This window comes from Argiope bruennichi, chromosome 1, assembly GCF_947563725.1.
Source record: "Argiope bruennichi chromosome 1, qqArgBrue1.1, whole genome shotgun sequence".
Taxonomy (NCBI): Eukaryota; Metazoa; Arthropoda; class Arachnida; order Araneae; family Araneidae; genus Argiope; species Argiope bruennichi.
This window is the reverse complement of record NC_079151.1, coordinates 79328576-79356154: the sequence shown is the minus strand read 5'-3', so window position 1 is coordinate 79356154 and position 27579 is coordinate 79328576. Positions and strand designations below refer to the sequence as shown.

General features: G+C 27.9%; 1 protein-coding gene across 2 annotated transcripts in view; it reads right to left on the bottom strand.

Moving 5' to 3' along the window:
• LOC129981047 (cell adhesion molecule Dscam2-like) overlaps positions 1–27579 on the bottom strand; it is a 268212-nt gene that overhangs the window by 111621 nt on the left and 129012 nt on the right. For both annotated transcript variants that reach the window (XM_056091664.1, XM_056091674.1), the window contains exons 4-6: positions 16000–16149; positions 6750–6867; positions 3894–4069 (exon numbers count right to left, since the gene is read on the bottom strand). In XM_056091664.1, the coding sequence (XP_055947639.1) occupies positions 3894–4069; positions 6750–6867; positions 16000–16149 (444 nt within the window). The remainder of the gene's footprint in view (positions 1–3893; positions 4070–6749; positions 6868–15999; positions 16150–27579) is intronic.

The window sequence follows — 27579 nt, the reverse complement described above, 5'->3', positions numbered from 1 at the left end:
GATTCTATGCCTAAAAGAGTGGCTGCTGTAATCGAAGCTAGAGGTAGCCCAACAACGTATCAAATGCTTTACAGTTAATTTGAACTTTTTTATTATCTTTTCTGATCAAAAGAACTTGAAATTTTTCTTTACTTCATTTTATTCTGGGGACAAAAATGGATACTGAAAACCTGTACATTTTGTTTGTATTTTATTCTTTTTGAAATTAAATAATTTTTTTTGTTGTTCAATAACTTAATAATATCTTGACTTTAGACTAATTAAACATATTGACATAATACTATATCACTTTAAAGGAAAACATTACTTTTGGGGAGTTCATACTTGAAAAAACGCGGAATTTCTCAAACTTGTTATACTTTTGATCAGTAGTGTAACTTTTACAATATATATTTATTTAAGTTCAGTGAACAAATATAAACAAAAGAAATTACTGAAAGAAAACACATCATTATCCAAAATCAAGATCAAATAGTAGAAAATTAATATCATAATTTCTAAATTCTGTTTTCATACGCATTATGTTCTTTAACAATCTGATTTCTAGTTTCATAGATATCTTATTTATCATCATTTCATGATTGCTATTTTTGTAGGCGATATGTAAATCGTGAATTTTTATTTTTAGTTTCACCAACATTTTGCCTATAATCAGTTTTGATTTCTAGCTTTATATTTATCCTATTTATCATGAATTTTGACTCTTGGTAACATTGGTATTTTGTAATAATAGATTTTGTATTTTTATTTCATATACCATCTATTTGTCATCAAATTACACTTCTAGATTGATAAATATAGGCAGTAATTTTGGAGCGTTTTCTTTTTTCATTCTTCAAACTAGCAGCATTGATTTATTTCTCAGAATTTGATTTGGCTGCAGACAGCCAATTTTTATCTCTCAAATGGTGGAATGAATTCAAGTTGAATTAGACAATACATTAATGAAATCGTGATTTTACCTGTGCCAACATATGAAATATGAAAATCCCTGCAGCAGGTGAGATAATGTTTAGGATAAAAGATTATGGATTACTGCATTGTAAACTAAATGTGATGGACTTCAGTTATCAAATTCTGGATCCTTTCAAACATTTCTATGCATTCATCCTCCTGTGCTTCTGTTTAATAATACAGAATAGATATTTAGGTCCAACATTCTAAATATGTCATTTTTTCAGAAAATTGATATTCCATTTAACCGATCAAGTCTCATTTTTGTCTCAAAGTTAGGAAATTCTATTTAAGCGAAATTTTAATGTTTGATTTTCAAATAATTTTGGGTCCACCAGAAGTTGTTTACTGTTGTTTTTCAAATTAACTACATAAGACAGGCTTTTCTTCTTTCTCAAATATAATTTGTACCTAATAAATTTATATATTTCTTTCAATGTGAGTGCGCACTTAAATATTCTGCTAATATTTCAATAAAATTGAACATTTTAAAGTACTAATTGTTAATTATGTAGTGTTATCGTATTATATCTGTCCAAACGAAAGTAAAGGTAAGGAACTCTGTTTATTATACCTTTTCTCAATATTTGTAATAATAATGTCGTAACTTACAAATTTTTACACACATTTTTTGAATATTTCGGAACTAAAAATGAATCAATTGTCAGTATTTTTTCAGGACTAAATTATAAAAGTTATTTTGAAAAGTTTCCTTGCGAAATGTGATTTTCTGTAGCATTTTACAAAGAAAGAATAAAAATTGGGTAATTCGCATCGTTAAGAAACATTTTAGCATTTTTTCGTGAATATTTAAGAATTTTTTTTTAATTTTGACAATACGGAGAAGGCCTGAGAGTTTTCAGTAGAAATAAGTTTGGTTTATGAAAATGCCAAATTGTATTGAAATGTCGAAGTGATTTAAAGATTTTAAATTTTACTTGGAAACAGCCTTTTTTAATATTTAAAATATCATAAGAATTCATTAAGCTGCGTTTTATATGAGCAAACGAACTGCCAGTTTTTTTTTTTGGCATTTTTCTATTTTCTAAATATGAATACATATGATTTCGGAATGACATAAGCCTACTTTAAGAAAAAAAAAGCCCACCTCAGGAAATATATATGTCCCCAAAATAAATTATTTTCGAAATCAAAGAGTTTTATTCAAACTTTAGATAACCAAAATAATCCTCACTAGACTTTTTTACCTGCATATTTGAATAGTTCTACAAGCTAATTTTACGGTCGCTTTAACATTTTTTTGTATTTATAAATTGCATTACTTACTTTTTTAATTTTATTACGCATCTTTAAAAATTTTAAATGATTTTGACTCTTAAAATAACTGCATTCGTTAAAATTAAGGAAATCAATAGAATTATATAGGCATTGATTTTTTTTCTAGATTTAAAAATAACCTAATTAAATATGAAGGCCAATTAAAATAAATTTTTAAAAAAGATATATGTTTACGCAAATATTTGTTAAAATAACATACATTGATATCGGTTCTTTCTAAAAATAAGATGAATGTTACGCATTTTCTTACCCGAAACTGCAGCCAATTAAAATTGTTTACGAAATGTTAGTGTACTAATTAACTAAAGATTTTGTATTGACTACGCTAAGAAATGTCCAAGGAATAAATTAATTAGACTACCCATTAGTGTTGTATATCAGTGTGTCTTGAGTAATTTTCATGTGATAAAAAAATAAATTTCAGTAATAGTTTTATAATTTGAAGACGCAGGAGTTATTTCCTTCACCTCTTTTCGTTCTTCCCTACCGTCATCTTCCAAACTATCAAATGGAATTTTTTATTTAAACTGTGATCTTGTTATTTTTTGAAATCTTATTTTATTATATTTAATTATGAAGATCAAATAAGTTGTTCAAACAAAATTTATTTTTGGAATTCTTCTGATGATTACGTAAAATTATAAAGCTAATTTTAGTCATACAAAGAAAATTGATTATATTTTTAAAACATTGATTTATTCTGTTTATTCAAGTTTGAATTCAGAAAAAAACCATTATATTTTGCATTTACACATATAGAATAAACAGAAAAGAAAAAAATGGAGAAAATTTTCAGAAATCAGAAATTACCTAAATTCTTAATATAAGTAAGTACTAAATATTAAAATATGAGTAAATGCTTTTTCATTTATTTCCTATGACATATATTTACATAAAAATAATATATGTGCTATATCCAATAGCTATCGGAATATAATAATCCAGAAGCCTTTCGAAATACAGTAACGGAATTATCATTTTTTGAGACTGTTTGATGCATGCATAACATAATAAAGTTATTTTAGTCATATATAAAGATTCGAATATATTTTAAGATTATTAATTTAATCAGCTTTCAATTTAGGATAGTCCATTCATATTTAGTTCTACAAGTATAAAAACGAAAAATTAAATATGACGAATGTATCACAAAATAGACCTGAGATTTCATTATTTAGTGTTGTGTGTGGGCTTTAATATGCCCATCTGCTGTTCTATCTTTTCATAAAATAACAAAAAACCTCTATGTGAAACCTTTATAATGGTATGGAAAAATAATGACTAATTATATTTTTACCTACTTACAATTTGTCTTTGCTTTGGATAGTTAAAATTCACTTTTTTAATTAAATATTTAAAGATTTTCCCACACTATACAACATTGGTCATCGATTTCATAAACTTTAATAACAAATCAGGTTGTCTGCCCTTTAAAAGAACCCATTATTCTCTGAAAGAAAAGTCCAAGTTACAAGTTCATCAAAAGCAAACATCCAAGCATTTCTGGCAAAATGTAGCTTTCATTTACTTTGCGAAGGCTGTAAAGCTTCACATCATTCATCTACATGAATCTTGAACAAAAGAACTGAAATCCCAATTCAGACAAAAGATTACATCATTTGAACGAACAATTTTCTTACCTGACACAGTGAGAAGAGTCGACGATCTGTCTTCGCCAGCTGTATTGTTCACAGAACAAATATAGCGTCCACTGTCTTGAACGCTTACGAACTGAAGCACCAAAGAACCTTCCAGCTGAGTAATACGGTGATTGGTAGACAGGAGGATTAGTCGGCCATCTTCTTCTTTGTACCATCTATTGAGAAAAGATTGCGAAATGGGAAGGGGGGGGGGTGCAAATTATTAAGTATGCCCATTCTTAATTTTTTTTAACATTCGATTTTAATATCTTTTCAAAATGTCTTCTAATCAAAATACAGAAAATTTTGTAATAGTCCTATTAATTGAATTGAGTATAGAAGATTTCTTTTGACCAAACAGGGAGAGTTATTTAAAAAAATAGATTATGATTAAAACATTGATATTATGTATTCTAACAGTTTTGTGGCATTTTATTTAAGTGACTCAGCAAGATTTATTTATGCACAAGATAATATTCATGTATGGAATAGTAATTAGTAATTTCTTACCCTTAATAGGATGGCTTTCAATCTACATTAATATAAAAGGATTTCTTTGGAATTATTTTCAAATAATGTAATAGTTTATTCTATTTTCTCTTGGTATACATGCAGGAAAAACAGTGTTTAAATTAAACTTCTTAAAAGGCTACGAAAAGGAATTGTTATTTTATTCCAAACGACAAAAATAAACAATAATTACTTCAACTGATAGACTCCATATATAAATTAAATCAAATATTAATATATCAGACATTTTGTTTAATGACATTGTGAACTGCGAATTTTAAAAAAGTTGTATAAATCGATAACAAATAGAAGGATAGCAATCTAGCATTGATAGAGAGAATCAAATAGTTAACTTCCAGCCATCGGAAATGGACGTCGTTAGGAGTTGTCTAAATTATATTATGTGTTAATTGTTTGTGATTGCAGATAATGAGATTTTAAATGTAATTTTATTTGACCTAGCCAGTCTTTATCATCCTTAAGTCACTCAGTCGCAAATATATTTTTTTTTATTCACCTATCCCATGAGTAGAAGATTGAAGTAATTCAAAATAGAGAGAGAAAAAATGACGATGTAAAGCTTTGTAAATTCTTCAGAAAATCATTGGATTTCAGTTTCATGGAAAGGTGACTTCTAAAAGGATTCGAGCTGTCTCATTTCTCCACATCAGTATTATGACATGTTGGCAGGTTCTGTGATTTCAGATGTAGAACCATGTTTTTATTTTCTTGCAACCTAATGTATTTCTCGAAATAACTCAAGCTACATATAACTCAGTTTTTATGACAACCTTCACAGATGAACTGATAATCAGCCATCATTTCGCAACAGCTTGTCTTCATCACTAACTTGTGTGACTTTCGATTATGTGATCTCTTAAAAACTACATTTTTGTTGAATCCAGAGTTTTAAATATTTTTTATAAAGGGATATTTACTAGTGCGATTTTCAATTATGTGATTTCTTAAAAACTGCTTTTTTTGTTAAATCTAGATTTTTAAATATTTTTATAAAGGGGTATTTACTTGTGAGATTTTCGATTATGTGATTTTTTAAAAACTACAATATTTTTGGTTAAATCCAGAGATTTAGATATTTTTTATAAAGGGATATTTACTTGTGTGACTTTCGATTATGTGATCTCTTAAAAACTACATTTTTGTTGAATCCAGAGTTTTAAATATTTTTTATAAAGGGATATTTACTAGTGCGATTTTCAATTATGTGATTTCTTAAAAACTGCTTTTTTTGTTAAATCTAGATTTTTAAATATTTTTATAAAGGGGTATTTACTTGTGAGATTTTCGATTATGTGATTTTTTAAAAACTACAATATTTTTGGTTAAATCCAGAGATTTAGATATTTTTTTATAAAGGGATATTTACTTGTGTGACTTTCGATTATGTGATTTCTTAAAAATTACATTTTTTGTTAAATCCTGAGTTATTAATTTTTTAATAAAATTCTTGCTCTTTTTAATTTTTTTTTAATTTTTATTGTAATCTATTCATTTTTACTGTAACGTAAAAATTTTTTTAATGTACTGTGTAATTCGCATGTGATTATTTATTATTTTCTTTTAAAAATAGATTCTGACTTAATTTGCTTAAAAAAAGTTTATTCACTTAAAAAAAATTCATTATTCAAACTTTGTTTCCACACTAAATTCCCGTATTCGCCATCTTTCTTTTGTTTTTTGAATAATATTTATTTCTCTTAGCTCTGGAAAAGAGTACAAAATACAATCAGAATGTATTTTCACATTTATATAGCTTTTACAGAAAAAAAGTAAATTTTAGATGTTCAGATATCGATTTCTATAAAAGAATCTCATTAAAATTTTTTTAATTACAATATTTTAAATTTGAGATCGCTTGAGAATTCATACAATTATATAAAAAAAATTTAAAAAATGGTTTGCAAAATATTTCAGCATTTGGATGACAAATCTAAAATATGTCCTGGAATTCTATTCCTGATATTCAAATTTTAAGGTACATGAAATATAAATACAACTAAAATTTCATTTTAATAAAGATTGCTGATATAAATTATATTCCACTGCAATATTGACCATGGTCATTAGAAATTTTCATGCCACATTTAAAAGTTCAAGTTCTTTTATAAGGACAGATTATGCAAAAGTAGATTTAAAAATTTCTATTATTTAAGAATTTGAATTTTTAACTTAAATGTATCAAAAATATTATTCAAAGGAATTATGTGCAGTTGTAACATTTCATGTCATTCCACTGAAATGCATTAAGATTAATGGAAAATGTTAAAAAAAATGTGTATGAAAGCCAACTATTTAAAGCCTTATTCTTTCTTTCCAATAACTTACCGATATGTAGGAGGAGGAAATGCCGTTGCTGCACATGCTAGCTCAAGTGTTTCACCTTCACTTGCTGATACCATAGGTCTAAAATCTATAATTTTTGGTGAGGATGTTCCATGGGGTTCTGTAAGACATTAAAAAAACAAAATTCAAAATGAGGACGTAAAAAAAAAAGAATCTGGTGCAGTGCTGCTTTCTTAGCTTATCACTATCGTATTCTGAATCTTCGAAAACTAAACTTTTCTCAGCCTCATTACTTTCTTTCTTACTGACTTAGTAATCAATCATATTCTTTGATTGATTACAAGTGAGTAATATTTTATTCGTGAATTACAAACGTTCAGTGTATGTGGCATAGTTTTATTTAATTGGAAATACGCCTAATTTAGATGAAATATGAAAGAAGTATAATGAAATCGTTACATTTTAAAAACAAGTTCATGTCAAAAATTTTAATTAACGGTTATCAAGTATTAATCAGTGACTTTCTTCTTGACTAAATCACTTAACCGTTAAATGAACAAAGTGACACTTTAATATAGTAATCGACAAAATGATTAAATTTGTTATGCCTCGTTTCTTTATTTTAATGGGGGAAATGGTATAGATATACATAAGCAATAATTTGATAAAATGTTAAATAATGGATGACGATTTGAATATTTTGTTTTAAGGAAATACATTAAAAGATGAAAAGAAAAAAATAGAAAGAAAATATGATTAGAATTAATTTACAATATAATTTTTAAGCTCCCAAGAATGGATATATGGATAATAGTTGAATGATTGAGAAATAAAAATTCAGTTTTTAATATCAAAGTATTAAAAATGTTCTTAATATATAAAATGTCAAAAATACAAAAATAAAATAAATATATTTAAAAAATATTTTTTATGATTTAATTGTTATAGTAAGTATATTATAATGAATTTTGAAATTTTGTCCGCTTTAGGGTCCCAAAACTTTCAAACTAGTCAATGTTTAGACATTTTAATTTACTTCATGTTTACCTATACAGATGACACCCAGAAGTTCTTACTGGATTTCTTCCAAATCCTTTTAATACATTTAGTATGGATAAATGAGATTAGCTAATGCAAAATAGACAGCATCATTTGTATTCCTAAGAAATCTTTTCTAGTGTTGTGTGAGGAAATTAAATTAATAAGAAAATAATAAAAAATTACTTTGGTTGAAAAAGGTTGATATAGAATTTAATAAATGTTAATTATAAATTTCGAATTATTTCTACTTTTAAAACTCATTCATAAATTCTTCTACTCAGTCATTGCAAACTAAGATTCTAAATATTATTAAAATTTAACAAATAAAAAAGAAAGTTGAATTCAAAATTGATATCTTTCTTAAAAATCTTATATATTAATTTAAGTTAAAAATAGAATATTAAGATAATTAATGGCTCTCATGTTGCAGCTTGATTCTAGCTGTCATACTTTTTTATTCGTATTATATTTATATTTCAACGCTTCGAGCTATCTTATAATCATTACTGGCTTCAACTTCAACTTTCAAGAAAGCAATCAATAAAGCATTTTGTCTTTTAAATTCAGACATTTCTGATAAATCTCGTACCTTTATGATAGAAAAGATTTTATGAAGGAATATTTTTTAGATTACTCATCAGTAATTTTATTATTTGTGTTATTATTTTAAGCTTAGATGGAGATAAACACCATGCGTCCGTGAAATAAAAGAAAATTTTACTGTACGAAGCAGTTGATACAGTCATTTTCTAAAATTAGATTAGAATTCTTAAATCTTTGCATATTTTGTACATCAAATTTAAATTGTTTCTGAAAGATTTTAAAAATGCTTGTGACTAAAATTCGCATATTATAATTATTATTTAGCATCTTAGATAAGGAAATTTACAACTTATAAAATATCTGCATTATGATGCTAAAAATATGCCCCTTTAATCTTTCAGCTTTTCTCTTTCTGGAATAGTTAAATTCTTTTCTTTGGAATAGTTAAGTCAAAATTAGTTAAAATTCTGCTGAAGGTTAAAATATGTATTTTCAAGTTTTGCTTTTCATTTTCCATAATTTTGCATACATAATGCTTCCTTAATTGTGTTATTTCTATTATCAACAGACTTATTAAATTGCATTATCAAGGAAAAGACAGGTAAATAAACTAATGAAAGGAGAGGAAGATAATATTTTCATGCATAGACTCGATCCATTTTAATTTTAATGAATTATTCCATTGAAACAGTCAAAACATTCCATTTTCCAAAAATAAAAATTAAATAATTAATAAAACTGTCATGATCAATGATAATCGAAGAATTATTCAGAAGAAAGAACTTTGAGCTTTCATTTTGTAAAAAGTAAGGAGTTCACGCATACACGGATGCACACACACATTAAATTCCTTAAAAATAAATGAGTCAATCGTAAATATAATCTTGAAATAATTTTTCATAAATAGTTTTTTTATCATTATTTTGTAAAGAAAAAAAATGCGCATGGATTTTTATAGGTTGAATTTATTAAATACATGTTGACTGAAAAATCATTTGCAAACTTTACACACAATGCAAGGGGAAATGGGGAAAGTAAATTTTACAACAGAATATGGAATTAGAGTACAAAAGAAGACCCTTTGTCAGTAAATTAAGTGTAAGAAGCGAGGTACATCAAATATACACAGCAAAGATATAATGAAATGCAAATATACAGTGACACAAACCATTTTTTTGAATAACAGTTATAATATCTGACGAAGTATAAAAATAATAAACATATGGAGTATTATAAACAAACTTAAAACTGTTGGAAAATAGTCCGAAACATTACATGATTCGGTGTTATTTTTTAATAAGCTGTGCTGCTCTGGTACTGTAAATTTTTTATTTCATTAAATATACATTATGCATTTTAATTCTTGTATCCCTTTATTTCATTAAATTCATTGACCAAGAATCAACTATATCGGTCTTTTCATTACGTTTCAGACACCATATCCTATTCTTAACAGCGGGAGTAGTCACCAGAAAAGTTTCACGCATACTCTCTAATAAAACTGTTATGCCGGAGAACTCCTTATATGGCATTGGCGTACAGTAGTTTCAAAATATTAACTTTTGGCGTGAATTTAGCTTTTTTACTGTATCTATCGTGTCACGAGTTATTTGGCGATTAATCCCTGGCATATGTTAATGGTATCCAAAAATGGAATTTATGTTTCAGACCAGTTTTCCTCAATCGAGTGAACAAAAATTTCACACAAAAGTGTATTTATAGTCAGAAAATCTGACATCAAATTTGATACATTTGAATTATTGCGTTTACATGTTTCTGAAAGCACAAACTGACAAACAGTCAATCCATATTTGGATTTCATTCAAAATGCGATAGGTGCTGTTGTTTCTAATGGCACTTGCTATGGACAAGCTCTCTGACGAAGTCAGCGATTCTAAGCCAAGGGAGTGTCTCTTGTTTTAGTAGCGCCAACTAGGGCCAAGAGTACGTCTTAGTTACTCATGCATCACATTCGCTTGCACAACCTCTTTTTACAGGGGGGGGGGGGCACATTCACACATCTTACAGATGGAACAGATGAAGAAAAATCATGCCCGGACCGGGACTCGAACCCAGGACGCCCAGATCACGAGGAAGACGGTCTACCCCTATGCCAGGACGCCGGCGATAGATGTCTGTACTATATATGTTAATTTAATGTATAGAATTTCATCTATGTAGCTGTGTTCGTTTTGCAGTTATTGTCTTAAATTATATACATACAAATGAAGAGGCATACAGAGTATACGACTCAAAGTTTGAGAGAAATCTACAAATCTGATATAGAGATTGTGTATCAAATTTCAAACGTTTAAATCAAAGATTTTTAAAGTTATCTTGGTCAGAGATATATTGGCGAACATTATCCAAAAATATGTTTTTCGAACGTATGAAGGTCTAAAACTTAGAGATTTGTCATCATTTCGAGTTCGAGTTTTTAGACGATTGCTGTGTTTACTGTATACTACGCATACCAGAAAGTAGAAGTGACTTATACTGAAGCGTATGTTTGTAATATTCAAAGCTAGTAAACATCCTTTGAAAAAGCCTGTATATGATCAAAACTAAAATAAATAAATAATACCGGAAAAAAAAACCCTGAAGGATTTATTGAATTAGGATTTGGTAGCTTGGTGTTGAACTTAATTCTGAATATGCCGGATCGAAAATATTCATTTAGAGTCTCTTTAACTGTAAATGATATTTTAGAATAAAGTAATTCAAAATTAAGTGCATAAAACAAAAAAAAACACGATAATTGTAGTGTTAAATTAAAATATGGAGCTTAAAAGTAAAATTAATAAATTATGAAAACAAAAATTAAAAACCAATGAAAATAGCGGTTTTAAGGGTTTAAACATGTTTCTGAAGAATTCAATAAATGTTTAACAACTTGTTTGTCCTTATAATTTGTTTTTTCAGAACATAAGAAATCGATAAAAGCCTGAATAATCCTTTTCATTACTATATTTCTATTAAGATTTACAGCTACCGCATTGACGTAATCTCTAATGTTATAAGCAATATCTTAAAAGAGTTGAAATCAAAAATTATTTTTATTTATTTCTAAAACAATGAAAATTTGATAAATTATGAAAAAAGGGAGGTAAATAAATTAAAATTCATACCGTTAAATTTGATGATTATACGAAAAGATTTTAACTCCTGAACTTTTGAAATAACTTTATAAATATGAGTAGAAGAACACAATTACATTTCAAGCCTATATTAATTATATTTCGAAAGATAATATTCAGAGTGTATAGTTGAATGAACAACCCTTTTTTCACCTTGAAAAATCCTGATAGTCGTTAAATTCTACTTTCTTCCACAAGTTTCAAGATTCACAGTATCGATGTCGAAGTGGCATAGTGATAAGATCTGGAGCAGATAGTTCTGGGTTCGGGATCTATTTCCGCCAAAGAACAGCTGTGTAAGCAAATGCGTGCACGTTAACTCTGTCAGGACCTTATGTCTGCTGGTATAGTACGGATGCTATAAGCTGAGATGTCATCCTCGTCATCTGACCACGGCTCAAAATTACAAGACCCCTCTCAAACTAGCCCTAGTGTTGCTTTAAAAAATGAAACTTCAATCTTACTAAACCACGGCATTGATGCTGCATCTCCATGTCACTTTAGATATACTTCTGAATTTATTTAATTAACTGTCCTCTTAGATGTGATGAGTTTTCATATCGTGTAAGTATATTTAGAATTTCACTTTAAACTCAATTAGTAATGCAAAAGCATCATCATATTCATAGAACTTAGGAAACTATCAAAAATTGTTTATTTATAATAAGTCTGAAGTAAAAATAAAACAAATTCTTTTTTTTAAATTATTATTTCTTTTTTTTTTCAAATTTTAGAATTATTTGCTTATTATTTCATATTGCTTATTGTTTTACATTCAAAAGGAAAATAATCGTACGTATTCTTCGTTCAGTATTTTATTATATTGTTACGCTGAGGTATCATTCAGTTATTTTAATTTTTAAAAAAATAATAGTTTTGACGATGAAATAATACATTTTTTAAATTACAAATTATAATACGTGTGCTACAGTAGTAAATTTCTTTGAAGGATAAATTTGGTGGTATTTCTTTTATCTTTTTAAATCAAAGCTTCCAATTTTGTATAGCGTAAAAGATTTCTGGAAGGAGATAAAATAACTGAGAATATATGTTATAAAGATTATAAAAGTAGCTATATAATTTATTATTTTACCTGAGTAGTTTAAAAAAATATTTTTTAAATACAACATGATATAATTATATGCACCTTTTTAATGCTGATAAAAATAAATCTTCAATCACCCTTCATTAAAAGCCAGAGATGATAAATTCTATAAGCAAGAGCTCCTTTTCCTTTAATTTTATTTACATATTTTAAGATTAAGTAATAATATCTTTACTTCAAAAATTATAAATAATAATCCGAAATCGGTTTTATTAATGCTAGCGATTTTTTTGAAGGAAGATACTTGAATCCTTTTATTGATGACTTTAGGCAAATAGTTTAGGGAATCTTTCATAATATATGAGCTATAAAGATGTACATAATAAATATTTTTCGCTATTTAATTACAAAACTTTTTAGAGTAAGGCATTGTATTTGAAAAAGGAATATGTGGCCTGTAAAATCACTGCAACTAATATGAAGCATATAAAAACCCACTTAAAATGAATTATTACTTCATGAATTATTCATCATAATAGATTTAATTGTTTTCACAGAAAATAACCACAAAAAGATAAAATTATATATCTTAAAGATAATTACTATTGTAGAATAAATACATTATTCCACGTAACATATAAGTATATCCTTAGGTGATACATATTTCATATAATAATTTCATATAAAACATATTCCCTTAACTGGACTGAGTAAGTTATATCATTTTCTTTAATACTAACCTGTGCAAATTAATTTTGACAAAATAATCCTAAAATTAAATAGATGTAATTCGGCTGAATGTATGGACAACTACTTATATCAAATCCTCATTTATAACAAATAATTTTATTCTTTATAAATCTAATTTAATTCTCAATGAAACTAAAAGCACAGATATGAGATACATGATAGAAAAAAATTGCTTTACTTAAAATAAATTATCTTTTTTGCTATCAAAATTTCCTCCAAATCAATTAAATTCTGTTATAAAAACTACCCAAGCCCAAACAGGAAATGGAAATGAGGAATCTACAAAACGTTTGAAGATTACCTATTCCTTTGCAATGATTGCAAGTATAATAATCATTACCAGCTAATTTTAGAAATAAATATATGTCTTGTTTTTTACAATCTGAAATTCATGCATTTAGACATTCTTTAAAGCACTAAATAGCATATAATTTATCAGATTTTTATTAATAGAAATATCTGATTACATTTTATGTAGTAAATATTAATTTAAGTTTTAATTGAAAGATGGAAATGGGGATTTCCAGATCCTAGAAAATGCAGGATATTTATTGAATCTCTTTATAGCTACAATTTTTTAAAATAAAAATGTAATAGTAGATAAATTTGTGAAAATTATAATAAAATGAGAAACTAAACTTCATTCAACTCATTTAATAAATTCATTGGCTGCATCATACAAATCAAAATTGAACTTGATTTAAACAGAATTTAGTTATGCTTTTAATCGGAAGAGCATATACCATGTGTTGTTATATGGTCATATTGATTCATACTCATTTTGTCATGTATTGCTATATGTTCATATTAATTCATATTCATTTTATCATGTATTGTTATAAGTTCATGTTAATTCATATTCATTTTGCTTTGTGCTATTATATGTTCAACCTCTACTGTTGAATAGAAAAAATAGACTAATTATAATATTTATATTACAAAGTATGTCGCATATACCGGGTGTCCCATAAATTTGTCAATACTTTAAAAATTCATAAAAATTGAAGGACTGGGTATATTTGAATGCGGTTTGCGAAACTATTATTCTTATGAAGGGAGATTTTTTTTTGTTTTGTTTTTTGATACAGAAAAAAAAATAATTCAAAAATTTGTCAATAGAGGCGCTGCACACAAGCAAATCAGTGGAAATATGCAAATTAAAGTCATATGAAAGGCAGAGTGAGCAATTGACACATCATATCTAAAGGTTTGCATAATGTTTGTATTAAGATGTTAACACTGGTGGATAAAGCACTATTGGTAAAGTTGTTTTATGTCAGCAACAAATCGACGGCTGAAGCCTTACGAAAGTTTAGGACCCATAAAAGATTGAAGAAAGGTTCCGGTCCGATCACTCCTGCTGGACTTGTTTCCCTAGTACGCCGTTTCGAAGAAACTGGAAGTTTGTGTCATCGGCCACGCAGTGGTGCACCTCGTTTAACAACAGTCCGTACCCCCGATGTCTCTTCGCAAATGGATACGCTAAGGGAACAGTCTACAAGTGCAGTCAGTAGCGCACGAGAAGTGGCACGAATAACTGGTATACCAAAGACTTCGGTGTACTGTATCCTTCATGGTGTATTGCAATTGTACCCATACAAATTGCAATCGCTACATCAGCTCTTACCAAATAATACAGCTAAGAGATTGGAATTCTCAAATTGGGCTTTGGCGAAAATTGAAGATGATCCGCTATGGCTGCTGAAAATATTGTGGACAGATGAGGCTCATTTTGCTTTGCATGGAGCAATTAATACCCATAACTGTAGAATATGGGCACATGAGAATCCACATGCTTAAACTGAGAAGCCCCTGCATTCACCACGGGTTACTGTCTGGTTTGGTTTCACTGCATCCATTATTGTAGGCCCTTTTTTTCTTTGAAAAGTCCTGTAAAAAAGCAGGATGGAAGACATGTTCAGTTAATGGAACAAGTTACTTGGAAATGTTACAGAAGAAAGTGATACCGTCCTTATTGGAACACGATGTCCTTGACACAGTGACATTCATGCAAGATGGGGCACCTCCTCACATCGACACCGAAGTGAAGGCATTTTTGAGAAGAACTATTACTGGAGAACGGATAATAAGCCGTCACTTTACACATGAATGGCCCCCACGCTCACCAGATTTAACCCCCTTTGATTTTTGGCTTTGGGGTTACCATAAGTCTCGGGTGTATCGCCATAGGCCAACTTCGTTAGTGCAGCTAAAGGAAGCCATTCGCCACGAAATCTCATGCATTCATCCGGATATACTGTATGATGCAGTTACCAGTGTTGTCTCCTGCTTCCAAACTGTTATTTGTGGTGATAGCGGATACTTAGAACAAGTACTGTAGTACTGGTGTGATACGCATGTAAACAATTGCTTGCATGCAAATAAAAGTATTTTCCCGTAGAATTGTATGTTTTGCTTGTGTTTAGCGCCCTCTATCGACAAATTTTTGAACTATTTCTTTTTTTTTGTATGAAAAAAAATCCCCTATCATGAGAATAACAGTTTCGCAAACCGCATTAAAATATACTCATTCCTTCAATTTTTATGAATTTTTAAAGTATTTACAAATTTATGGGACACCGGTATTATAAGGAAAAATAAATAGAGATTAAATGCTTTTCTGGGTAAGTTTACAAAATCCCTAGTAACATATAAAATATATGCTCTTAAAAGGAAATCCCATCTTCTTGATTATTTCAAGTCAGAATCCGTCATTAGAAAATTTTCGAAAAGAGTTTTACAGTCATCTTGGAAGAAAAGCGCATGGAATGAGTACCTGTGACAAATAGACTGCCCGCAGATGCACTAGCGACAATTTCTCCTGTCAAACGATGCCGTGTCTGGCAGCTATAACTCTTTTGTCCGTCCGCTTGAGTTACTCCTCGAATGTAGAGCTCACCCGTCGGCAGGATGCTGTAACGGCCCCCTGAAAATAGAGACATCCATCATCAATGAATGAATTCCTGACATGGAACATCAAAAGTTTTAACTCATCCCAGAATTGTACAGAACTGAAAAACATTAGATTCACAAATTTTCTGCATATTAGATAAGAGTTTTCGTGACTTTATTTCTTTATACTTCAGCTTTCGTGACTTTTATTCATTGTTTTTGTGTGTGTATTCAAACAAGCGTCTTTTCAAAAAAACATTTTAAAAGTCTTTCATGCAAAATGTCTGAAAATTCCTTTTTTTCAAATAAGTGTGATCAAGTTGAAAAATACATTCTAATATAAATTTTATTTTATTTAAAAAGGGTGGTTAAAAGTTAACTCTTACTACTGAGATACAGAAGGAACAATTTAAAATGATCTATATTTTATTATTAAGATAGATGATTACTTCTGAGATGAATTTAAAAAAAATACGAAGTAAATTAGTAATTTTTTAGAATTTTTTGTGAAGCATAGATTGAAAAAAGATCAATGAAATCTAAATATACAACTTAAATGTCAAAAAATGTTTAAATACTGGGGAAAAAAGTTTTTTTTTTTCATTTAAAAAGGATTAAAACGTGAAAAGCCTTCTAGTTTAATAGTTTAACAACTTTTGCAGATAGTAAATATATTTTACAGTTACTAATTAAAAAATTTTCTATCTTATCTTTAAATGTAGGTGTTCAAGGCATTTGTATTGTCGGCATTAAAAACATTATTCAATATTTCTAGATGAAAATATTTCTTATTCTCTTTCTCAAGAACGGAATAAGATATTGAGAAATTATTACACCAAATTTGAACAAAAAGTATACATGAAATTCTAATTTGCAAAGTTTTTTCAAAGAAGTTTAATCAAGAAACGGTTTAATCAAGAAAGATGTTCAGAGATTAAAAATATTAAATTAGAAAATATTTAATAATTTTGCAAAAGGACATTTTCAACTCAGTCACCTACCTTCAGCTCCATAGCAAAAAGCTTGTAATAATATAAACATCGAATAATTAAGTTAAATATAATCTTGACCATTATTTGTATTGTCAGAAAGCTCACAACATTTATTCATTCTAGAACATTGGAAACGTAATGTTGAGAAGCTAATTGCTGTAATAAGCTTTGAATGATTAGTTTTGAATTAATGCTTGAACAAACTTTAACTTTTAATATCTATTTAATTATCAAATATAAATCTCATTAGGGGGATTTATATTTAATTTCAAAATCATTTTATTGTTTTTTGTTTCAAAGAAATATTAAGTTGTTAAAAGATGAACAAAGCAAGAAATATTAAGCTATTAAAAGACGAACAATTCTGTCAAACTTGCACATAATCACAATCATGTTTTCATCCTTCTTAAATTAAGTATGTAAGAAAATTGTTGTACTGTAGTGTAGTTTTTGAAAGCGATTTTTGGGATAAATGTAAGGAATATTTTTTTAATAATGTGTGTCTGCAATTTCGATAAGTGCAATAACTTTTAAAAGATGGATAAAGCTACATTTATAATTGTGTCATTTCTGACAAATCTGTAAGATGAATCTTTCTTATACCTAATAAATTTTTCTTACTTGGAATTTCAGTGAACATTTTATCCAATATTTCTCATGTTTGTTGAAGTTATATTTAAGGCTGTGTTTCATTTCATGCTATGTTCACTATTTACGAGCAAATCATTTATTATTTTCAACAGCTTCAAGCTACTCGTTATCTTTATACAATATAATGCAGTATTCTTAAAAGAAAGAAATAATATCGCACTGGTTTGGATGTCAAGAGACTGTATCCCTCGTTATTGAATAACAAGAAAGATGTATCTTTTCTTTAATCATTTTTCTTCTATTTTTCTGAGCTATAGAAAATACATCGCAACATTGCTTTTTTAAGGTCATGTCTTTATCAACAAAGTGCAACAGAAAAATCTTCTGAAAGAAAATAACTATATGTCTTGAAAAATTGTGCAACGGCATACAACATAACTGTATATGAATTTCTCAGTTTTCTTTCGTATTGTAAAATAATCATATTTTAAAAAAGAAATTTCAATCAGTAGAAGTTAATTTTACAAAAAAATTATTATTGAAGATGTTCTTGGGAAATTTTATTAAGTTTCTGAATATAAAACTACAGAATTTGGTGCGAACGATCTTTTATTTCAATATATAGTGACAGTAATGATACATCGTAGGAATTTAGCTTTATAGAAACTAATTTAATTAGTATAATATATTTTTGTGCTTAGGTAATGGATATTGTTGTAGTTGAATTGCTTTTAAAAATCAGATATCTATATTAATGATTAATTATTACAAATTGAAGCAATTAATAAGTAACATATAATTAAATAATTATTTGAAGATAAATGATAAAATAATGAATTAAATTAAATAAATAAATAAATTTTTGAAGCATTAAATGAAAATTTAAATTTAAAATTAAAATAATTCCTTAACACTTTTACGTTGTAATTATGCTTATTAATTGGATTGTTTATCAATACAAATATTTTCAAAATTCTAAATTAATCATTAAAAATTTATTTTTAACTGTGTCCATGACCCCATTAAAAAGAAAAGAAAAACTTATGTACTTTTCATTTTTCTATTTATATACTAAAAAGTATCATTATACTGAATATTATGCAATAGTTAAGCATGATGTAAAAGTCGCCCTAATATTTTCTTCGTTACTTGTTATTTATCTGTAGTAAATCATATTTAAAGTAAGTACTTCAAAGAAATTCCATGAATAATGATATTCTCTGCCTTCAAAGAAACTGGCAGACTACAAAATTAAAGTTGTAATCTACGCCTGAAAAACCCAGGTGCTTCTTTCCTCGATGAAACTTAAGAAAAGAATATTGCTTTTGTTCAACGAAAGTCATAAAAATCTTTCGAAACTAGCCATTTTATTAAATATGAATTGAAGATAACTATCGGTTTCGTTATTATGATCGGAAGGAATCTTTTATTAGCTTTTTTACGATTATTATTGAATATCAAGCAATATACAAGGAAGATTTACCTTTTTATGATTATATTTTTACATAACAATAAATTAGAAGAAGGGGAAAACCTTAGAATAGGAGCAGTTTTTTTTTTGATAAAAACTGTGTGTCGTACACTGCATGAAGTTCATTTTCTTTCAATAAATGGCAATTTATTTTTTCAAGAAAGAAAAATATAATTTCGGAAATGGATCTCCACTGACTTATCTCATAAAACAAAATTTTACAAAAAAATAATTAAAAGTTACGCACAGTTCATGTTTATTTTTCGCAAAAAGCAATTTTATATTTTCGCAGACTACTCGTTAAATCAGCTTAATATTTTGTGTTCATTCGGTGATTTGAAATTACTTTCATGCTTTTCAATGATAGAATACGCTTTGATGCACGAAAGAGTTGAAGGCATCGGCGTATTTCCATCTATTTCATGGAAATTGCTTCAGTTGATTGAAATAATTCTATTTCTCTATTATAACGGTAAAATGAAATTTGGTGCCTGCAAACTGAAAGATGATTTGTAAATAAAATAAAATTTCTTTACAAAGTGTTTATTTTGAGAATTGCCTATATTATAAAAAAGTGTTGATGCAGATTTCAAATTCATGAAAATTATTTTATTATTTTTATTCTCAGATTTCCACATTACTATATAACTACATTTTACATTAACTACTTTTAAATTATATTTTAGTTATCCGCATTTTTTTTATCTCCCTAGATATGCGAGTTATTAAAAATACATTGGCACTATCTTCGTTGCATTTCCCCCAATTAGCGTACGCTTCTCTTCTGTTTCGAGCCAAAGATTTGAATTAACAATTCCTCAGTTCTTTTATGTTTTCTCTTGAAAAGTTTTATCAGTTTATCTACTTCGAGGAAATGCGTGAGTTAATTATTTCAAATCATCGCATAAGGATCTATGAAATTTCTGAAGATCTTATCGCAGTAAAGATTCATTTCATATAATTTTAATTAATAATACATTGGCATGTTGCAAACTTTGTCTCTTATCTTGGCCTATGAATTAAACATGAATTGTATCTAACTATTAAATTAATAATAACCATGCAATCAGGAATTTTGTATAATTTTTATTGTACAGTTTTTAGATTTCTTGTTAGATTTTGAAAGCTATATCAGTCTGAAATTAGTATTTCTTGCAAAACTAAATAATATGTAACATGCTACAAAATATATATCTTATTATAGAATTGCATCTTTTAAAAGGAACTTGCACCAGAATTTTATTTATAATATTATACAAAATTTCACATTTTTAAATGTGTATGCCATGCTAATATTTTAACACACAATTCTAGCACAAGTTTTCATTAATAGCATGAAAAATTCTGATAAATACTTCTTTTAGAATTATTTTCGCATACTTTCGGGAAAAATGGATGAAGTATTCTAAAAGTCCAAAAGTTAATTCTTATGCCTTTGTTAAATTAAAAATCTATTTTATACATGCCTTTAAATTTTCTGACATTTTTGGAGGTGGAATAGATATAAATATAAAAATATATAAATTTGCAATTACCAAGTAAAAATTAGTAAAATTTGGATATTTTCGAATTTATCCAGTTGGGGAAACACTTGTATTTCTTTTGTTTTTGCAGTTTAATTCGTTGGAAAAAAAAAAATATTCTTTATTCATCAGGCAAATACATTAATTTTATTAAAAAAAAAATAAATCAATTTAAAAATATCTGTACTTTCTTAAAGAAAGCAATATGAATTTACCTTTTTTGTTAACAAAGAATATTTGACTTAAAGATTATTGCAATGCCATAACAGTTTTTATCAAAAAAAAAAAAAGTTAGCAAGTAATACGCTTTTGCTCCAACCAGCAACATCCTTTCATTCGAAACTACAAATGAAAAAAAAATGAGTTCAGGTGAAAATGCGGTGCAAAAAACGAAACGTATATTACAGACATTTGATTTCTTCGCACGCAAAAAAAAAAAAAAAAGAAGTCGGATGGGAGGAAAGAGTATTGATATGACGGTTTAGAAATACTGCTGGCATAGACCAAAAAGTTTCGGCGGGGCGTTGAATACATATTCGGGCGATGAGAGCGCAGCAGTAGGCGTCAAATTCTGAAAAGGGGGGATGAAGCGTTTAATACGTTGGGTCTGGAAGCATTTCTCATGCAAGCTGACGTGATTGCATATCTTCACTGCTGTGTCTTTTCCCACGTAGCTCCGAATTCCTTCTACAAATGGTCTCGGGCGAGGTTGCCATTTCTGGCACTGGTTCACCTTTAAATTACTTCGGGACTTTCCGCGGCTTCGGCAATGACCAAGACGAATTGTATTTGGAAAGAATGTAGTTAAGGTTAATGAACATTCTACAATCTTATTATTAGTTCACCTGTTTATAATGTTATTGTTCTTCTGCAAATGTAAATAATTATTTGAAGTATATGTTAAAAAATATTAATGAATCTCCTATTATATTACTTTAGAATGTAAATTACTTTGGAATTTCTTATATTTTTGGCAAAGGCTAGGTGATTTGAATATTTTGGAATGAGGGTTATATCATAGAATGATTATTGAACGTGACTGCATGTAATTACGATGATGGATTGTAAATTTTATATTTGGACATAATCAGAATAAATGATATTTAGTTTTCTATGAATGAAATTTTTCAGTTATTCTCTGTTTAGAAATAAATTTTAAAATTTATTTATAGTATATTGCAAAGAATAAATATATACATGTCTGTGAAATTCGGGTTATTTCATGTAATGATTATTGAACTGGAAAGAAATTTTTATATTTTTTGTTAATCAGGATGGATGATATATATTTTTATGAACACAATTTTTGAATTATTCTTCACTTAGAAATAAATTTTAAAATTTATTTTAGCATATTACAAAAACCAAATATATATTTATTTTCATTAAAATTAATTCCGAAAGACTGCCTTGTCTCTTGATTATGAGAGTGAAAGGATTTCAAAGGGAAATTATTTCAACTCTGATAGATGATAAATAGCTTCTTCTAATCATGAATAATAAATTGCAATAAGTAATTGCATGGAATTATAACATTTTTAAAGAAAACAACATGACAAATTCATCATTGTATTAAAATGATGTTATAATTTTTTATCAATCTAGTTGATTAAAATATCCAAAAATTATCTTGTTTCAGCCTTAAATAGCTACGAGGAGTTACACGCGTGAAATTTCTGGATCTTTTTCAAAAATAACTTATCAAAATCGTTAAATCCGCTCCCGTAATAACGTGCAAAGCAGTTCCATTTATGTTCTCTTTCCCTCATAAATATTCAAAATATTATTTTATATTAATAATTATATCATAAAAATATTAACAAATACAAATACCATTCCATATCGTTAGAGCTTTATGCGATTGTCTAAACTAGTTTCAATTGATTTAAATTTTTCCTTAAATTTATAAATTATAATTTACTGTTCCAAATTATGACGTGGAGGTGCTCGTGATCACTTGTCACACCGTGGAACTCCGAAACATCACGACGTTGCCGTTGCCGCATAACTTTTGTATGCTTAAATAAATCATATATCAATACAGAAACGACACGCATTTGATTTCTTAACTTAGAAACAATGTTAAAGCATTTATTGATGTTATTGCTAATTTTAGTTTTAAAAAAACGTTTCAAACGTTTCATTAGTGCTGACAAAAGCGAGAAACATATTCCATAATTTTTAAATAGGTATAGGGAAAATAGATTCGGACCTATGAGTTTCAAAATTACCTTTGAATTATTTTGAGACCTTTGAGTTTTTTTGAATATTAAATTTGAATATTTGTAATGAGGGTAGTTATATAGATTGATTATTGAATTGGAATGTAGTTTTTATAATCATCATGTATATTATTTATTTTTTATGAAATAAATAAAACGCATATACATCAAAATATAATTAGTCAATGAACCAGATAAGGTCAAATTGTGAATGATATCTAACTGACACTCATTCCGGATATTATCAATGACAGACTGATCGATTCTGTTGGCGGATAATATCGAATAGATTGTGGGCAAATTTAATTTCCAGCGTCTAGATAATCAGGACTCAGAGTAAGAAACTAAAATTTACATACTAGTTTGTTTGAAAACAACATAAAGGGACATTGCTGGTGTGTGAATACATTTTCGAAGAAAATGTATAAGAGAAATCCATAAATGCATAAGAGGTATAAAGTATACATAAACAAATATTCTGAGTAAGAGATACTTCGAAATTAATCATATGATTATGATTCAATGGTTAAAAAACTTATCGCAAAGAGAAGGATTTAGAAGACTATTGGATCATAAGCTGAGACAGGAATTCTTATAGTTAGGAATTCTTATAGTTAGTTTTCTGTTGAAGTGCTCAATAAGGACGAGAACCGTGCATCTCGAGAACAACTCAAAATAATACGTTTTTTTTTTTTTTTTTTTTTTTTTTTTTTAAATCTGCAAAGAAAGATATTTTGTTTCAGATAGTTATGAGAAGTCACAGCATTGTAAGCCTCAAATGCATTTAATGTCAACATATCACGATTTACAAATTTTGTACGATTTAAAATCTTGTTTTAACAATACTCAATGTTCTCTAAAAGTATTCATAGAATGTAACTACCGATTAATATTATTAAATTTTACAACATATACAAATTGTACAAATCAATTAATTATGCAAAACATTTAATATTATATGTTTACAGAAAACTACAAAGAGGACATCAAAGCATCCTTATTAGCAAATGTAATAGCTAAAATTAAACATTAATAACTAATAATGAATATAATAACAATTACTAACTAATAAATAAGCATCACAATTGTGATAAAAGGATTAGTTAACATAGAGGAATTTCCATCTTATTGTTTTCATATTAAATTTCTGCATATTAAAGCATTACACTAAAAAGGCAAAGTATGACAAATAAGGGATGAAGTTTCATTTTATTAAGAGTGAAAAAAATGAGATTATCAAAGTTCTCTCTCGCTCGATGATTGCTTGAGCGCATAATAATAAAATGCTTGGTTTCATGCGTTACTTTTTCAGTCATTCAAAGCCTTTTGAAATAAATATTTCATTGATAAAAAAGACAATAACTGAATTTTTGATTGATATATATGTATATCATATTGATATTATTACTAATATTACATACTAAATTAATAATTAAATTGTATAATCCTAGTAAAATATAATGTAGGATTCATATTCAATTTTTTTTATCATACTTTATTCGTCAAATGCAAAATTTAAAATATTGGTATTATAATTAATATTTTATATCTTGATTTTTATAATAGAACGTATATAAGAATAACGTTTTATGTAGATTTATTTAGAAATTTATTTTTATTTGAAAACAAAAAAGTACTCTTGATAAAAATCACGCCAAAAATTTATGAGTGGTCGAGCTTTTGCGTTAAATAATCTATTTCTTTTATTTAAAGAAGAATTTCTTTAAAAAATAAAAATTAATAATTATTTTATTATTCAGTAATTCACAAATAAAATTATTTTCACGAATGAAGTTGTCTCGAAATTAATGTTAATTTAAGTATTGATGCTAAAAAACATGCTAAATGAAAAACTTTATCTGTCACCATCGCAGTTAGCTTCCAAAAGAAAGTCTTCAGCCCTTTGAATCAATAAATCTCTTTGATCATTCAGATAGAGCCCTCATAAACTTCACTGATCATTCATCAAAGCATCATTCTGCTGAAATATTATACTCGGCAGAGAATACTTTCAAAAGAAATATATTCATCATCATAAATGATGAAAATAGACGCTGTGTCGTGTTCTACGTGCTCTTTCATATTTTCATTTGTATCGTCTCTTTTATGTAGAGCTTTTAAATTAGGCTTTAGACATATGAATAGCTGAAACTGTGATAGCCCTCGAATGTGATCCACTTGTCAATATCCTTTATGTATTTTTATTTCAGATGATATTTCAGATTAAAAATATATTTTTACTGTAGCTAAAATGTAAATAAGCCTCTATCTGCTAATAGATTATACCTCGTATGTTTTATATTGGAAGGCGAAAGTTTGACAACATTAAGAATATAACCAATAAATCATAGCACTGTATTTGACTTTTGTTAAAGCTGTATGGTTATGATTACATCTGTAAAGATTTCTTCATGAAATCTCCTCACTATTTTTTTCAATTTCTTTATATCCTTGAAACTACCATAAGTTGTTTTCAGTTTTACTATAGGCTAATGGGGTGGCATGATTATTTTTGGTTTTTGTACAAGGGGAGTTCAAATGAAAAAGTACGAAACGACACTGTGGATATAAATGAAGACTTTATTCAAAGTATATACCATAGACCTGAGTACAATCATCCCATTGATTAACAAGCCGAGGGATTCCTTTTTCCCAGAATTCCTGTAGCCGTGTCAAGGCACAGACCTTCACAACGTCCTTGAGTTGGCCGTCCCAGTTGAAGCGCTTTCCTTTCAGATGTTTTTTCAGGGGACCAAAAACATGAAAATCGCAGGGCGAGATGTGCAGGCTGCAGGGCGGATGGTCGACTTGAATTTCCCACTTGAACTTGGTCGATTCCGCGTGTGTGACCCTGGAGACATGTGGACGCGCGTTATCATGGAGCAGAACCCCACCCTCCGTGAGTAACTTCGGTCTTTCATTCTTGATGGACCTGAGTAGACTTCAGAGTGTCTCACAGTACACATCGGAATTAATGGTTCTTTTGTGCTCGGGGAATTCAACAAGTAGCGGACCTTGGACTGCGAACTCAAGGACGCTGTGAAGGACCGGGTCTTGTCACGGCCACGGGAATTCTGGGAGTAAGGAATCCTTCTGCTCGTTAATCAATGGGATCGGTGTGTTCAGGCCTATGGTGTATACTTTGATTAAAGTCTGCATTTATAACCACAGTGTCGTTTCGTACCTTTTCATTTGAACACCCCTTGAATTATCAAACCCAGTTAACCAAAAAACTACCGTCATAGGTAGAATACTATTGCTGGGATCATAATAAAGTTCCAGAACACGCTTTTGAAATACTTTTAATTGGGTTCTAAGGAATCAAATAATATTTTATGATTAAAATGCTTTTCTTACAAAATTATTTTTACATACCAAAACCAATATTTAAAATAATTCTATAAATTTCGTTTCAATATTTCAGACAAACAAATTTTAAAGAAAAATTTATTGTGTTACTATACAGCGGCAAACGAGTACAATGAATTCATTATTGATCAATGGTAATTCTAGTCAACTTAAATTGTATAGCAGATTTATTTATACATTAATGTAAATAATTACAAAGGATAAAGAATAATTGAAAATACTCTGAAAAATAGGCTTAAAGAATAATAATAAATTATATTACTTTTGCATTACTTGACTTAGAGACGTTTTGAATATTTGTGATAATTAAAGTGGTTACTTATTTGAAAAAAAAAATTATCAAACCCAGTTAACCAAAAAACTACCGTCATAGGTAGAATACTATTGCTGGGATCATAATAAAGTTCCAGAACACGCTTTTGAAATACTTTTAATTGGGTTCTAAGGAATCAAATAATATTTTATGATTAAAATGCTTTTCTTACAAAATTATTTTTACATACCAAAACCAATATTTAAAATAATTCTATAAATTTCGTTTCAATATTTCAGACAAACAAATTTTAAAGAAAAATTTATTGTGTTACTATACAGCGGCAAACGAGTACAATGAATTCATTATTGATCAATGGTAATTCTAGTCAACTTAAATTGTATAGCAGATTTATTTATACATTAATGTAAATAATTACAAAGGATAAAGAATAATTGAAAATACTCTGAAAAATTGGCTTAAAGAATAATAATAAATTATATTACTTTTGCATTACTTGACTTAGAGACGTTTTGAATATTTGTGATAATTAAAGTGGTCACTTATTTGAAAAAAAAAATATCAAAATTAAATTTCATAATCCAATTTATGTTTCCAGTCCTCTAAATTACCAATTTATGGGCTTGCTATTAATGAGCTTTGAAATGAATCATTCTTTTGTTATTAGTTTTGTATTTAATTTTTTAAGCAGGATAACTTCCAAAAGATTTATGCTTATAAAAATCGCTTTGATAAATTATCATCAATATATTATTAATTCTTGAATGCTGTCTGTTTTACAACTTTAATGCGATTTTTTTTTTCAGATAAATCGTTTTTTCTTTTTCAGTGCCAAAATTTCTAGGTCCAGAGGTATTGTATTTTATTCAAGTTTTATTCTACAGGATGTAAGAATAAATACAATATATTACAAAAGAGAAGTTATTTTAAACATTGAATTAAAAAAGCATTTCTTGAAATAAGATATATGTAAAAGTATATGGATTACTTCAATAAGTCTCATAATATAGAAACGAGACCAA